Source organism: Patella vulgata, chromosome 3 (genome assembly GCF_932274485.2).
Source record: "Patella vulgata chromosome 3, xgPatVulg1.2, whole genome shotgun sequence".
NCBI lineage: Eukaryota > Metazoa > Mollusca > Gastropoda > Patellidae > Patella > Patella vulgata.
This window is the reverse complement of record NC_065881.2, coordinates 48,812,267-48,829,181: the sequence shown is the minus strand read 5'-3', so window position 1 is coordinate 48,829,181 and position 16,915 is coordinate 48,812,267. Positions and strand designations below refer to the sequence as shown.

General features: G+C 33.6%; 2 protein-coding genes across 2 annotated transcripts; one reads left to right on the top strand and one right to left on the bottom strand.

Moving 5' to 3' along the window:
• Positions 1-281: 281 nt before the first annotated feature.
• On the top strand, positions 282-2,439 carry LOC126814937 (uncharacterized). Its single transcript, XM_050540401.2, has one exon. It carries the CDS (start codon positions 444-446, stop codon positions 1,392-1,394), a length of 951 nt encoding a protein of 316 aa, XP_050396358.1. The 5' UTR covers positions 282-443; the 3' UTR covers positions 1,395-2,439.
• A 2,115-nt stretch (positions 2,440-4,554) lies between these two features.
• LOC126814934 (meiosis-specific nuclear structural protein 1) lies at positions 4,555-16,489 on the bottom strand. Its single transcript, XM_056099756.1, has 8 exons — positions 16,338-16,489; positions 14,133-14,348; positions 13,804-13,931; positions 11,934-12,266; positions 8,753-8,969; positions 8,516-8,623; positions 6,568-6,951; positions 4,555-5,424 (listed from the first exon to the last, which is right to left on the bottom strand). The coding sequence occupies exons 1-8, from the start codon at positions 16,338-16,340 to the stop codon at positions 5,308-5,310; spliced, it is 1,506 nt and encodes a 501-aa protein (XP_055955731.1). The 5' UTR covers positions 16,341-16,489; the 3' UTR covers positions 4,555-5,307.
• Positions 16,490-16,915: the final 426 nt, after the last annotated feature.

Sequence of the window (16,915 nt, the reverse complement as noted above, 5' to 3'; positions counted from 1 at the left end):
AAACTAAGTCAAATTTGTTTCCATGGAAGAAACACATTTTTTTAAAATCAGCTTAGCAAAAGGCATAACTACTATAGGCCTATTATAATAAGTTGGTGTGAGTACAAAGTTTCATAGAGATATATCGTAAACGGTTTATGACATATTCTCAAGAAACGAAACCGGGGACCATAGAGCTACCGACTGCGCGGGATAATAATAGCCTATTGATGTCATTTGGCGGCATAGCAGGTTGCTATTAGTAACCGTCATGTGATCAATACTCCCAATCCCATCTGTCGTCAAAGCAAAATGGCGTCTAAAACAGGAATTCTTCTGATAATCTAGCCGATGTTTTAACATTTTCTCGTTATAGCATATGCAAGAGGAATACATTAGAAGTGTTCGCAATCTTCAAATATTAATGGTGTATAAATTTACAAATTGGAAGATGGAAAGTTAGTATGCCAGAGAAAATGACCGGCTCAGCAGGAACGATTGATATTGACGCTGTCATTGAGCACCTTCTTTCTGTCAGAAATTCACCCAATAAGCAAGTTCAGCTTCCAGAGAGCAAAATACGACAGCTATGCGTTTTGTCAAGAGAAATATTCCTGGAGCAACCAATGCTTTTAGAATTAGAGGCGCCAGTTAATATATGTGGTGATATTCATGGTCAATATGAGGATTTGTTAAGGCATTTTGACGCTTGTGGATACCCACCAGACTCAAATTACTTATTTTTGGGAGATTATGTTGACCGAGGCAAACATTCCTTAGAAACAATATGCTTGATTTTAGCTTACAAAATAAAATATCCTAACAATTTCTTTTTATTGAGAGGTAATCATGAATGTGCCTCTATTAACCGAATCTATGGGTTTTATGATGAGTGCAAGCGAAGATACAATATAAAACTGTGGAAAACATTCACCGATTGTTTTAATGCTTTACCTATAGCAGCTTTAGTTGAAGGAACAATCCTTGGTATGCATGGCGGGCTGTCTCCTGATTTAAATGATTTACAGCAGATTCAAGAAATTGCCCGGCCCTTGGATATTCCAGACCAGGGGTTGACATGTGATCTACTTTGGTCTGACCCAGATGAAGATATCACTGGATGGGGAGAAAATGACAGAGGCGTATCTTTCACCTTTGGACGGGACATTGTCAAAGACTGCTTAAAGAAATTTAGCTGCAGTTTGATTGTTCGTGCACACCAAGTCGTTGAAGATGGATACCAGTTTTTCCAGAAGAGGAAACTGGTAACGCTATTCAGTGCGCCTAATTATTGTGGAGAGTTTGATAACGCTGCAGCAGTTATGATGGTAGCTCAGGATTTGACCTGCTCATTTAAGATACTACCCCCAGATAAAATGAAATCCATTGCAGTTGAAGGAAAATCTAAGAAATAATAACCCCTTCGGTCAGAGAAATGAGACATTTTGTCAGTAGAAATTGTGTATAATAAGATCCTTTTCTAAAAAAATATTTCGAAGTCAAATGAAATACAACCTATAGCTTTCCTAAAGAATAGAAGTTATGATAAAACTGTACAGCATTTGTGTGAAAAAGGACACCTAATTTTTTTGATTTTTTATTTATTGTACATCACTATCAGTTATCTAGATCTTATTAACTTGCATAATGGCAGATCATGGGCTCTGGCCCATTGTTAAACCATTAAAAACCAAAAATACTCCACAAAAATGAACCCCCCTGCTCTTTCTAGATAAGCATTAGATGCCAAGATACCATCCGGTTAAATAAGAATACTTTTAAAGGATAAGATCAGAATAGCTGTGAATGAGTCAATTTTATTGTAAAGCTTTGTAGATGCAAACGTAAAGTTATGTTAAGGTAAAATGCCTAGCATTAACAAATAGTCTTGAAAAAAAAAATATTTTTCTTGTCTCTCCTAAAGTTTCAAGTCTATTTTATGTTCATAATCACATCCCTTGGTATAGAGATATTTCTGTGGAGTAGAATTTCCATATTCAAATAAATTTTTAATTGTTGCATTTTAATGTTAATAATATATTATAGCCTATACAGTATTGTTCATTTTAGGGTTTTACCTACTACTATTTATTATAGGCAAATTATGATAGCCAAGCTCAAAAATTCTCCAACTTCGTACCTTATTTATTATTTTTTTTAACGGTCATTTCATTTTATGTAAGTATTTTTTTATGGTTAAATCCATGAAAAAATGTAACATCCACCATCTGCCAAATCCAAATAAACATTACAAAATATTTATTTTGATACCCTTTGTAACATAATTAAGAGTAAGACCAATATTCTTCATGTTTATGTGATAAAATTTGTGTAAGAACATAAGAATTAAGTAAAGTTTGTTATTTTTGTTAATTTAACTTTGCCAGATTGTCGTAAATTGTTTAATTGTTAAAATTAAATTTAGTTGTTGAAATTAAATTGTTTTTAAAAAATACAAAATTGTAAAGTTTTAATTGTCCCCCATCTTTCGAAGAAATGGTCTATAAATTTTTGGGACACTATACTCAGCTAATTCAGCTAGAATTTTCAAATTTGGTGAAGGTGTTTATTAGGTGAATCCCTTGACTGAGTTTGATGATAAGCTTATATTATTACATCAATACTTTGCCCAAGTTCGATTACCTTGACTATGTTCGATGATAAGCAATTTCAAGACTTTGGAGCTCCACAAATTTTATTCTAATTCAGTCAATAATGGACAATATTTTATAAAAAGATAATATGCAATGTGTGTCATCTAATTACTTTTTGTTTTTTTTGGGGGGGGGGGCGATGTGTCTCACTATTGGCTTTTAAAATGGGTCTGTGTGTCTGTCACACTTTTTGGGACACATTAACTGATTGAGCTAGGTGTAGCTGTTTATTAGGGGAATGCCTTGATGAGCATTTTCTGATCAGAGTAAGCAGAGATAAAAAATTTGATTGCTTGATGTTTTGGGTCACAATAACTTTAGTTCTAATTAAGTGAGAGTGAATAGTTTCATTACATCAACACTTTGACTAAGTTCGATAATGAGCATTTTCTGCTTGTGATATGTAGCGATAAGCAATTTGATTGGTCAAGACTTTGGAACATAACAACTCTGCTTTTAATTGAGGTAGAATGTTTAAAGATATTATGTAAGATTTAGATAAAGAGCTGGCCATTTTTGCTATAATAGTTTAAAAATAGATAATGTAAAATGAATAATTTCAAAATTTCATTCAAATTACTCTATTGCGAGCAAAGATATTAGCCTTTGAAGGTTTGACAAGACGAGTGCAATAATTTCAACCACTGCACTGGTTGTTCGAAGCTAAGTCTTGCTCCTCCATTTTTAGATTAAATCAAAAACATGGCTGAACTGTTCTAACCTATTTAATATCGGAGAAATCCGATGCCATCGAGAGTTGATTATGGCCTGGACAAGTTAATTAATGTCAAATTAATAATTTAGAAAACATTTCAGGCCTAAAGAAAGACCTGCAATAGGCAGATTTAGCTCTTGTATAATGTATGTTTAAACTTGATAATTTAGGTGAATGTCTAGACTGAGTTAATGATTAAAATTTCCCACTAAAGCTAAGCAATTTCGTTGTCGATGATTTGGGACAACATAACATTGATTCTAACTGATGAAGAGTGATGAAACTTCGTATATAGTTTCACTACCGGGTACTTCAAAACCTTGACAGAGTTTGATCATGAACATTTAATGCTCAGACTAAGTATAGATAATCAGTTTGATTACTCAATACTTTTGAAAAAGATAAATGCGCAATTAATTAATATCTGTCATCTATTCATTTTGGGATTTCGGTGGTGGACATCAGCCTCACTGTTGGTTTCTTTTATATTTACAAGCCCAGATGAAATGTAATTATTGTTCATACATTGTCATCGCCATCTGTCAACCATTTAGGTTCATCAAAAGTTATCAGTTGATGATTATACGCATGAAATTTATAAGCATTGCCCAGATTACTGAAATAAAGAAGCCTATCGAATCTAGTATTTAGTAACAAGTTATCGGCTGATCAGCTTGAAATTTATCTGCATTGTCCATTGTTCAGACATATGAAATGAAGAATCCCAACCAATTTCTGATAATTATTTGTATTTCAAATGATATTCTAGTCTACATTTTTCTCTTTATTTACTAAAAGATTCACACCCTAACTTTTGTGGACAAATTTGTTTATGATTAACAGTTTTACCAACTAAAGGTCCATGGCCTTCTTGACTGTATGACATCGCCCATTTCTGGCTATGGAGCAATATGATTAAAAAACCTTGAAATTGGAGCCACAAGTGTTTCTCAGTCACACCCCTGAGTGTAATCAATAACATTGTTTTCAGTGGAATATATGTTTATTAAACCGATGTAAATTAGTTAGTAGCATTTAATGCTGCCTCACACACAATACTCAATACATCAGATTATAGATCAATAAAAGGGAAATTCCGCCATCTTTTTTGGTGATTTGTAATAATTATTCAACTTCATATTGCATTGGAAGTTGAACAGTCCAAACGAAAAAAGATGTCATGAATGTATAGATAGGTACGGTAGAAAAAAGAAATTAAATAAATTTTAATTTTATATGGTGTTTATTTAAATGATATAAGATATTTGTGAAATTGGACAATTTGTACATATCAATAAAACTACAGTATATAATGTACATAAATAAATTAGATTTTAATACAGACATACATATTATAAAAACAATAATCACTCACAGATCAAAGTAAAGGAGGGACTGGAAATTTGATACACTGAGCAAAATATAAAAAATATCCAAATAGGGAATGTAATTCAGTTGTCAAAGGAAGAAAACATTTTATTTTCATCATTAACATACCTCACGGCTTCACTATAAGTAAAACACTGTTCTTGGGATCCACTGACACAACCATGTTAAAGCGAGTTTGAAAGGTACATGTAGATGATAAAGTTGCAAGCCACATTAACCCTGCCCATTAGTGTCCCCTCCCATAGTTCATTCCAATTAATGGTAGTAGCAATAAAAAAAAAACAAGACTCAAGAAACATTTCATCCATATATTTTGGTAATTCATTTCATAGTAAAAGAAGTTCCTTTGATATCTTCTGTGTGTGAAAATGACAGAATAAATTTTAGAATCAGTGTTTAAGATTAAACTTAAAGTTTGATATGTAACTGTTACATATGGTAACATCACTTGAGCTACTTGTGCAACTTTTTAAAAGAAGGGGGGTCTTAAAAAAGAAGCCTTTGCAGGACGGAATTATATTCTTTCAATGGTATTGTATTATTATCACAAGTTTAACTGTTTGTGTCATTTTATCGATTACCATTTTCCCATGCTTCATCATCAAATGGATCAATTTGTTGTTGTCGATATACACTCTTGAATTCTGGACCCAACATTTCCAGATCTTGCTCATTTTGAATAACACCCTGTAATAATAATAAGTTTAAATTAAAACAAAGTTGTCAAATAAAATGCAAAGTAATGCGAAATGAATATACTGAAAATTTAAGTGATATTACTTCATTCCAAGTGAAGTTATGTCTGTCTGGAGAATAGCAGTCTTGATTGTCATTGCTACCATTATCAAAATAGTAAACAAAGTTTCGACATCCATTTTTGAATTAAATTATTGAACGACAATATTGTTTCCATCCATTGAAAATCACAAGCATGTCTAGAGAGTTGAATATGGTCTTGTCACACTGTAACCCAGGTATCGTTTAATCTTGTGTATCTAGCACTAATTTCTTTCACATTCGTTTAATATCAAATCTTTGTTTAAAAATTTGTACTTCTGACCAGTTTAAAGCTGACCATTCAATTTTGATAATGAGTGTCCAATTTACAAGTGTTTAATTTCTCAATCATTGTTAAAAAATAAACAACCCAATTGATTAATGATGTATAATGATTAATTTTTGAACAGTGATCAGGAAATTAATTACTTGTAAATTGGACACTCATTATCAAAATTAATCAGTCAGCTTTAAACTGGACACATGTACAAATTAGATGATTTTTGGTGATTTTAAACAATTTTTACGAATTTTTAAACAAAAATTTAATATTAAACGAATGTGAAAGAAATTAGTGCTAGATACAGAAGATTAAACGATACTTGGGTTACAGTGTCATGCTCTTACATAATGCATCTTTAATGGACTACAATTATAAGACCTTGCTCAATTCTATCAGTGTATTTCTGACTTTAATTGCAGTAGAGGAAATTAGTTCCTTTCTCGAGATTCGACAATATTTAACAAGCAAGACTAGGCAGAATCACAAAATAAATAGATGACACTCCTAAATATAAGCAGAAAATACTCATCATACCATGTTTCATCACACTCATTCAAGTATCAAAGTTATCATATTCCAAACAATCAAATTGCTTATCTCACCATCAAAGTTAGTCAAGATATTCACCTAATGAACATTTACACCAAGTGTGAACATTCTACCTCAATTAGAAGCAGAGTTATTGTGTCCTATAATGTAAGAGTTCCTTACTGTCTTCGAAAGACACTGAACAAAAAAAAATGAAAATGCTACTTTAAAAGTTACAATACCTTTGGCAAGAATCCCAACAATTTTGTGGCATGCTCTCGTAACAAACGCTGTCTTTCTTCTTCAATAATTTGTCTACGGAATTGTTCCATTTTGGATGCTTCATTGACTTCTGCGATTTCTTTTTCCCTGGCAAGTGTATAAGAGCGTCTCCTCTCTTCTATTAAAGCTTCTACTGATCGCTTGTGCTCTAATTGTTTCATTCGTCTTTTCTGGGCATTCATCTGTTCTATTCTATCATCCTCTGCAAACTTGGCCAGCGTTACTTGTCGGAATATTTCTTCTTCATCTTTCTCAGCTTGTAATCGTAATGCCTTGAAATGCATTTGTCTTGCATGTGTTTCTTGCAAGTCAATTCTCTGTCTGAACTTTCTTTCGACTTCCGACTAAAATGTAGAAAAAAAAACAAATATTGAAGCCCACAAATAAAGGTTAAACATGATTATGCTCAATCAAAATTTTGGTCCCCCCAAATTATTCAAATCAATCTAAACATTTGTTTCTTTGATTCCACATCGCCATATCTACGTGTCTAAAATAGGGATAATTTTATTATCTTAGTTTGTACTTTGATCTGAGCCAGTTTATTCTTCTTGAAGTTTTTTCTTTAAAAACTTTATTGTATGTGCGTAATTATATTTGAATGTATCTAATTTACACAACAGTCTTTACATTAGCTCTTTAACTTCAACGAGTCGATGGAATTATATTTTTTTTCATTATACTGCTGGCAAGACGGTGCAAGCTGCCTGTTGACATTGTTATGAAAAAACAAATCCCATTGGCTGTTAAATACATAAATGGTGAAAATTGGCCAACCGTGCTGTTAAGATCAAACAACTTTTATTTCCAATATCAGTCCACCTTCATTAACCCGGTTAGTGGAGAAATGTAGGACAATAAACTGCATTTCATCTCATTTCCCAAATTACGCTATGACTTTTTCTGCGACCTTCACATTGTTTAGTGATTAACTAAAATTGTTGACTTAGCAGGCAGTAATTCTGTTGTCTAAGTAGTCAGTATTTAGTTTCCAATTTCTATGATGTATTTTTTTATTATTTCTGAATCATGGCATGCCATATTTTGATATCTATTATTGATATTTTTTGGAATTACCGGTATCTGCTCGAAACCTGCGGGGGGGAAGGGTATATTGATTTTTAGGTAATTTATAATCTTTGAAGTTTCAAATTTAAAAAAAATATCTTACAGATTGACATTCATTAGAAAGAAAAAGTAATTACCGGTATCAGAAATAAATTAAAATCTGATTGGCGTCTACTTCTTCCTAGTGCCAACATTTATTATACATAACATATATTGGTAATCAAAGAACTATATAGCTGTTGTTATTGAAATCACTGAAAATCAACAGGTTTCTTTTTCTCATGAACATTAAACTCTAGAGTGTGCACTTGTTCAAGGGCCATATCTCCGAGGGTAATTATTTAATAATTAACAATATATATTTATATCAATGTAGGCATATAAAAAATGCATATATTTCAATTGAAATGAAATGGGGCTTATTTAACTTCTAACTTTCTGCAACAACTGGACTAATGAACACAACATATGCTGTATAGTGACGTGCTATGACAGAAATTTTGCCCCGACAGAGGCATTGCCACCAACTGTTCACAATAAATTTCAACTGAGTCAAGCGTTTTTCCATGTGCCTACACAGAACCTTGTTTTTTCATCCCATCCAAACGACTAAACGCTGTTCCTTGCCAGGCCCTCCATCCTGCGGCACCGACAAAGGGAAACCATGGTGAGAAATCCTGAGTCAGTGCCATACTCACATAGTCACTGTGGCTCCCATATCTGAGTATAAATTCAAAACTCTTTAAATAGGATTATGCCAAATACTTATTAGTATTCAACTCGAACAAGTTTTACACAGGTTACAGAAGCAAAAAGTGTATTGTATATGAATGAAATTACCAATTCTTTTCTTCTTTCTCTTTCTTCTTGTTCTTCTAAATATAACTCCATTTGTACTCTTTCCATTTCTTCTCTTTCTTTCTCTCTGGCTGCAATTTTTTCTGATAACTAAAAAGCAGAATTTCATGAATATTTATTACAGCAAACCCTTTTAACACATTTACTTCTTGTATTAATTTATAAATTATTTTTTATAAATATGTAAAAATTATAATAAAATACAGTATAAAACCTCACCTGTTTTTGTACTCTATCCATAGCCTCTTCTTTTGTCTTTTTAGCCTGCATTTCACCAAGTTCTCTTTCTTTTTGAACATTAGCAAACTCCAGAATTCGTCTGTTTTCTTCTTCCATTCTATGTCTCTCTTCATCTTTCCACATTGAACGTGACTTCTTAAATTCTTCAATGTATTGTTGTGTGGCCTTTCTTTTATGCATCTGTCTTTCCATTTCTCTGTAATAATAAAATATCAATATAAATAGTATTTGTTGAATGAATGAAATATGGTTTTATGGCAGGTCAGCTCCAACCGGGCTATATTGCGCTAACATATGATGAAGTATACGAGATAAATTAAATAATATCACATTAATATACATCAATAAAAACATGTATCACAGTCGATATAATTAAAATTAAATAACAAAATTTAATATATATATATATTAATAATTATAATATAAATCATGAAAAACAAAAATATATACAAATTAAAATTTTCCATAAAAATTTGTCTCTTTTAAAAAATTTAGTGTTTTACAATATAGCTCAGGTTGAGCAAATAATTGAAGAAGTGACTGGCATCGGTAATAATTTGATCTAATATCTTTGCATTCAATCAAAATGTGTTTAACAGTCAAAGGAACATGACGGTGTTCACATTCTGGCTGAGGCTCTCACTTCAAGATGAAAATGTGTGTTAAAAAAGTATGACCTATGCGAGAACGACACAAAACAACTTCAGCCCTCCTGTTAGTTGGATAGGAGCTTGGCCAATCTCCTAAGAGAGGCTTAATGTGATGAAGTTTGTTTGTGCCTGCAAGATCCCAAGACCGTTGCCAGCCGCCATAAATGAAAATATTGATAACATATTTAAAATCTTTATAATTTATAAAGTGTTAAAAATTTGGATATTGGAAGATCTAAAGCAGACTTGGCAGCCGAGTCTGCTTGATCATTCCCTTTGATATCCATATGACTGGGGTGCCAGCAATGGACAGTGTCCTTGCTGATGAACTCGTTTGATAGCAGACTATAAATGTCTGCTACTAATGGGTGATCAAGCTCTTTGTTACTAATTGCTTGTAACAAGGACAAAGAATCAGAAAAGATAATGTGTTTTAAAACTGATGAGGATTTAATGAACTCCAAGGCTCTGAGAATGGCCAGCAGCAGGTGAAAGTCGTAGCAAACTGGTCGAGGATGGTGTCACGGTAGCCGAAGCTACCCAATCACCATCTTTCGAAACCATCTATATAAATTGGAGCATAATCGCCATATTTATATCTTAGCTCTCGAAAGAGAGACTGAAACACTGTCGAGCTAGTATCTCTCTTTTTATGTTGCGTAAGATCGAGATCGATCTTTGGGGGAGATATAGCCCACGGTGGAGTCCTTAAGAAAGGGGTATTCGCAATACTGTCAAGGCTGATACCAGCCTCAGACAAAAGGGGCTGTATGCGAATAGCGAATGATGGAATAACTTTAGTCTTGAGCAGATATAAATGCTCATGATAGGGTCTAAATTGGATGATGAATTAAATGAAAATGTACTAGCTAGAGAATTAGCAATATCAGGAAATGTTGTTAAGATGGTATTATCAACATTTAACCTTTAATCCTACGAATCCTATCCCATACCGATTTTGATGTTGTACGGGAATTGATCCTCGAGACGTAACCTTGCCATGAAGACTTCTTTGCTTGATGTTAGGTTCTACGGGCCTTCGCCCAGACCATCTGGTATGCCGCAATATTCTCCATGGAAGGATGGTTCTTTAGTCGTCTTACGATACGATCACACTCTTTTAGAGCGGATTTGCAATCGTCATTATACCATGGTTTATTGAAACAGTTTGGTTCAGTCATGGTTTTTGGAATCGCCTGCTCGGCTACATCTTGAAGAATTGAAGTGAATAAGGCCATGGGCTCATCTGCATCTTCTAACTCCTTTGTATCAAAAGAGAAGAGACACAATGACTCAAATAGAGCCCAATCAGCCTTATGCAACTTCCACCTCTGGGGTCTTTCGAAGTATTTGTTGAATATTGGTGGACCCATAGAGATCAAGATGATATTATTTGATAATCTCCTGACACAATCTTGATAGTTAGGATTTAGGACAGTAAAATGTAATGTTGTCTTGATGCTAGCCCCACAATCCTGTTCTTGCTATACTAGACATAATTCATGTCAGAGAAATGTACTAAGACACTCCGTAGGTTTTTCAACTGTTAGTGTTTCAAACGTTAAACAGAATACAGCTCAGCAGACCAAAGGGAGATAATTCAACATCATTTTTGAAACAGAAATCTTGTGCCTTGTGCACAGTTCACCAATTATTCCAACGCTGGTCACCCACGATGTACATGTAAGGGTGAAAGTTACTTTAATATTTCTCTTCCTTTCCCTTTTTCGCCCTTATGCATGGCTTTTGTTAACTTTTTGATGCGAGAGAGAAATGGGGCTTAACGTCCACTCAACACAAACTAGGTCATTTCGAGACTAATATAATGGTTCAATTTTATTTCCATAATTCACTTGTGCGTAGGAGTCTTTAGCAGTGGGAGGAAACCAGAGGACACCGGAGAAAAACCAATAGGTCGGACAGGCGACCCTACTCCTTGTCACGTACAACCCGGGAATCGAAAAAACGCCAGTAGACTCAATGACAGACTTTATGATACAGTGCGCACGTGTTAACCATTCAGCCATCCAACCCCCTCCCCTCTTTTTGATATAGAATCAAAGAAAAGGTTTTGAATTAACATTAATTGAAATGGTTTTGGTAATTTTGAGCTGGAAGGATAATAGATTTAATAGGTTGGTTAGGTTCAAATTTAGGGCAGACAGTTGCATGTTTACTTGTTTGCTACTTACAGTATGTGTTTCTCAAGTTTTCCATGGTGACCTCATTATACCTGTTTTTAAGAAAGAGGTTGCCACAAGTTGCTCCATCTGTGGTAGAAAACGTTCAACCCCACAGAATATTGGGAAAAATTAGAGCCGGTCAAAGAGACGATAATTAACATTAAAGTCAATAGGAATTTTCTGGTGGTCTATGTCCACATGAGGCTAACCATTTTAACAACTAAAAATAACATGGTAAACCAATGCTCCTGGCAAAATCCTGAATTTATTTACCCCAAAACATTAAAAATAATATAAATAGTTAATCAAATTAAAGATTATTCTTACTTTTGATCCTCTTCATAAATCTTTCGAACTATTTCATCTATCATCAGTTTCTCTTTCAAGAACTCTTCATAAGCCTTTTGACGATTTACTTCTTGTTCTTCAAGTTGTCTCTCTAACTCTTGTTGATAACGTACTTGTTCATGGTAACGTTCCTTTAATCGTTTTTCTTCCTCTGCACTAGCTCGCTCATGTTGTTTCTTCATTTCACGAGCAATTTCTGAATCACGTTTCATTTGTTCATATTTCAAGACATCTTTTTCCGCCAACTGAGCAGATCGTTCTTTATTCATATACGCTGCTTTTAACTTTGCTTCAAGTTCACGCAATTCTAAACTGTAAAAAGAATGAATCACTCATTTTAAAGGAATTTCAGTTATAGTTTAGTAAATAAAACAGATTAATTCTGTATAAACAACTCTTAGAAACCATTGTCAAAGCCTTAATCTTTGAAATTTGTTTGTGTGTGGTTTACAACACTGAAAATTTTGGTAATTAACCCTTTAAAAATTAGAACGCCCCAAACTGAACTTAACTAGGGTAATTTCGACCGACCAAAACCACCCCGTCAAGTGCACAGTTGTGGTGCCAGCAAAAACTAGTAAATAGTCCTATAATACAGACAGCTATTGCCATAAGTTGGGTGGTTTGAGGTGGTCTTGTCCAGGGATCTACCGGTATTAATATATCACTTTTCTTTAATTTTCTTCAAGGAACTGGTGTACTCAAAATTTACATACATGTACCAAGTGCTAAAGGGTTAATAACACTATTTTGTAGTATTTAATAAAAGGACTACTCCCAGTCATTCCATAAATTAAAATTAAATGTAGTCCAGACAGCTCGATAGAATTGCCTTTCAGCCTCTTTTCAATTATCTGAATTTTCGTACCTATGATGAATAATTGCATAGCATATACATGGCTCGAAATGTTCAACTGTCTACTTGTCGCCGACAGGCGATTTATACGACCAGGTAGCATATATTGTGGACTAAATTTTACTTGATGTTCAGTAAATTGACTTAAGACCACAATATTAACGTCCACGTCAGGTACATTTAATTATTTGTTTCTAAATGCAAGAATTAAGCATGGAAATACCGCAAAAAGCCGCCATTTGCACTGTTTACATTTCGCTCTGTCGTAGAGTTACTCACACAGTTGGAAGTAGCCAATTTTATAACGACGAATTTCACACTATCTATGCTTGTTTTCATCTGCTTGACACTAGTTCAGTAGTTTATATAGCATTACGAAGTACATGTATTATATCTAAATAAATTAAAACGCATCCCCCAAGTCATCTGACCTATTCTACTGTATTGACACCACAGTAAATATAATGGTGGCTGGAATGGAAATGCACACGGCTCGTTGTCTGGTGTATTGAATCATTTAAAAAGTATAAAATCTTCGAGTTGCTGAGGCAAAGCAGATACAAGAATTTTTAGTCATTCCGATGTCGAAGAAATAAAAAAGTTTCATATTATGATATTTATATGGAGCAATTTACGTAAAGACCTAAACAATTTAAGGGTGTTTGTGTACCTACATGTATGGATAATGTGTGATGTAATTGGTCTTTGATAATTGAGAGTGACAGGTTAGTTATCAAAGCGACAGGTATGAAGAAAAGAGACAGGTAGCTTTTTTAAAAACATTTTGATGTCTGATATAGATATAAACTATTTCCGTTTGGCTGCATCTGATACGATTTGAAAGTCTTCTAAATGAGAACAAGGTCCAAAATAAAAATATATGACATTGCCTTCAAGCAGATGAGTCAACAATTTGTTTGCAAACAGATAATAGTAATTTGGCAAGGTACATAATAAAGCGACTTATCGGGAGGATGATTCACTATTACATACCTAGATTCTCTGATCTGTTGCCTTGTTTTTTCATCTCGTAATTTATGTTGATTTAATTGTTGTAATTCTTTAGCTAACCGATCCTCTTGTTCAAACTGTTGATTTCTTATAATTCTGTCTCTTTCCGCCTAAGAAATTGCAAAAAAAAATATCAAAAATTAAAAATCATTTTAATGTTTTTCGATGTCAACATACAGTCTACAAAATAAACAACAACATCAAAAATTTGCTCTTTAATGCAAGTTATACAATTTAATATCTCGTTTATTTTGACATGAAAAATCAACTAAATTAAATTTGAAGTCGTGTCAGTAAAGACCTTAACTTACTTTCAAAATAGCTTCTTCCATTTCCCGTTCCTTTTGTTCCAGTTGTTGTCTCCTTAAGAAACGCTTATCATCTATTCTTTCTTCACGATTCATATTTGATGTTAACATTTTTTCCTCGGATAATCTGTGTAATGTATCTTCTCGCATCTCCTCCTGCCTTCTAGATTTATCTAATTCTCTGTCACGCATGCTAGTTTGCTGTCTGCGTACAGTTGTCTGAAAGATATATAAATGTTTACATGTTGAATAATGCAGAAGAACTTCATTGTTACTGCAAGCTGTATACTTTCAATTGCCTTCACTTCATGAAAATCTTACCGGTTATAGTGGGAGGTCGCGTCAGTGGACATACAAGTCACTTTTGACCCTATGATGTCAGTCAATCGATGAAACAATCAGCATTGGCGTTTCAGGTGGTTATTTGGAAATACAACTTTTGCTTTGATTTGTTTTCCATTGCTAAGAATGTCTATCCATAATTACGTGCATAAGAACTTGACTCTACAGACCATTCGATTGGCTGTCCCTCACATCAACCAGAATGTGGGTTGTTTAACAACTCTTCTAGATCCAAGGGTAGTGAAAACAAGGAAAACAAAATTTTGAACTAAACAAAATAGGATCTGTTGGTATTGCCAGGATTTGTCTCTGTGCTGAGGTATGGCTTATTAGCCTATTAACTTTTTTATAATTACTGCATACTCAGGACTTATTTCTCTAGATCAGTTTTAAAGTTTAGCACAAAAACGAACCAGGTGAAGGCTTGTAATATATTTATTATCATAGACCTAATTGTATCGTTTTTTTCTCGATCTTCATCTCGTCATTATTATTATTTTACAAAATATTTTTAAAACGTAAGTGACACTGTCAAACGATGGAAAGACTTAGAGAATGTGGATACAATAAATAGCCTCAGTAAATACATATAATTCATTTTGATCCGACATTGAAAAATATAGATTTCGATAGACTAGAATCTCAATCGACATTTAACATTAATTTCTTTTTTTTTACTATATTTTTATATCACCAAACTAGGCTAAAAATGCTTCCACTACTGATGTCTTCCGCCTTACTCCTACTGTGGCTGGCCCTACGGAGTTCCTTTGCACAAGTTTTTTAGTCAAATGACTACAAAAAGGTTACTGGCCTATAGCTCTCTTAATTTACACATAAACTGACCCAAAACTGTACTGCACATAGCTCAAAGGAGCTAAATCGGTAATATTTTGGAGCTAGAAATTGGCACAAATGGGTCACAACACATATAATAGGAATTTATATAAACTGTTTTACATTCAATCGTTTCTGTTTTACTGTGAATTGTCAACAGTTATGTTCGGCGATATACGCCAGAAGTCACAACCGAAAGTCAGTTTCTAGTGTCTGGTTATTCCAGTCAACATCGATAGTAATTTGTATTTATTGTGCATGCCCTACAAATAAGAATATGGCATTACCGTTTGATATGACATGTGGAAAAAATGTCTAGCCTCATTCTTTGAGCACCTTGTTACAAATTGCACTGAAACACATTATAATTTATGGTACACGATTCGTGTACCAATGGTAAAATGTTTATTTTGACTGAAATATTGGATATCAGAAGCCCATATTTTCAAGGTAAGATCCCAACACCAATGCTGATTTAAATTGCAAAAAAAATGGCGTTTTCAATGTCGAAGATTTTGGATGATATTGGGTTACAGACTTAGCTACTTATTAACATATAATAAACCAATTCCTATTGAAATAAAGGTGAAGCCATACCACATAGTTATATGATATGAAACCCAACTGCTACGTGAAATTTCTCGCCTACCGAACTTATTTCAACTGGCCGGTGTCATGGCGGCTTTCAGATTATAAGAAACATCGCTTTGAAAATGTAGAACGCATTACCACAATGGCACAAAGTCAAAGAAAAACTGTTCGGTAACTATTTTAGTTGTCCAGTCTTCACTATTTGTGATAGAATTACTCATTTCAATACAAACTGTAATGATAAGTGTTGACAATTGTACGTTTGAACCTATTTAAACTTGCGTAAGGAGTCTTAGACTGTATCATTTGTGTGTTTAACGATACATTTAATTGTAGCTACCGCCAAACATTGAACCAAGTCACAAAGAAACACTCTGTTTCTTAGATCTAATTGTATAGCATACATATTTAAAGTTAATTTTTAACAATATACATTACCATATTGACTGTTACTTCTGATACAACTAAAATTAAATCTAATATTCAATTCTTATTTCTTATTATCTCTTAACAGTTTCCAGGACATAACATTCTCCCTCTGTTTAGACACGATGAATATTAATCCACAATCCGTTGTTAGGGGTAACTGGGTTGTAGTGTATCAGTGAAAATGTCTATTCTCTAAAGTATTATACTGGTGTCAAATCTAATTAACAGTATCCGGATCTTATTATAAACAAATTAAGCTTTTTAGTCTACTTTATGGTAAAATCAGCAAAAAAATTAGATTAATAAACTAATGAATGCCCCTCAACCAATAATGAGTTCGTCTGTAGCTATAGCGCAGTAAATTTGTTCTACTTGATTTTATAGTTCAGCCATGCCAGGTTTTCGTGGTCAATTCGCAATTCATGCGTTACGGAGTCTTCGGAGAGAAATTGTTTAGCCCGAAACTAGTAAAAGAGGAAATAAAATGAGCTTCCAATTTTTTTTCACAAAAATCAAAACCAAAAATTATTTTAACACTAATCCCAGGGTTCTGAGTTCTCTTTTTTTTGTCAGCTGTGTTTAAGACC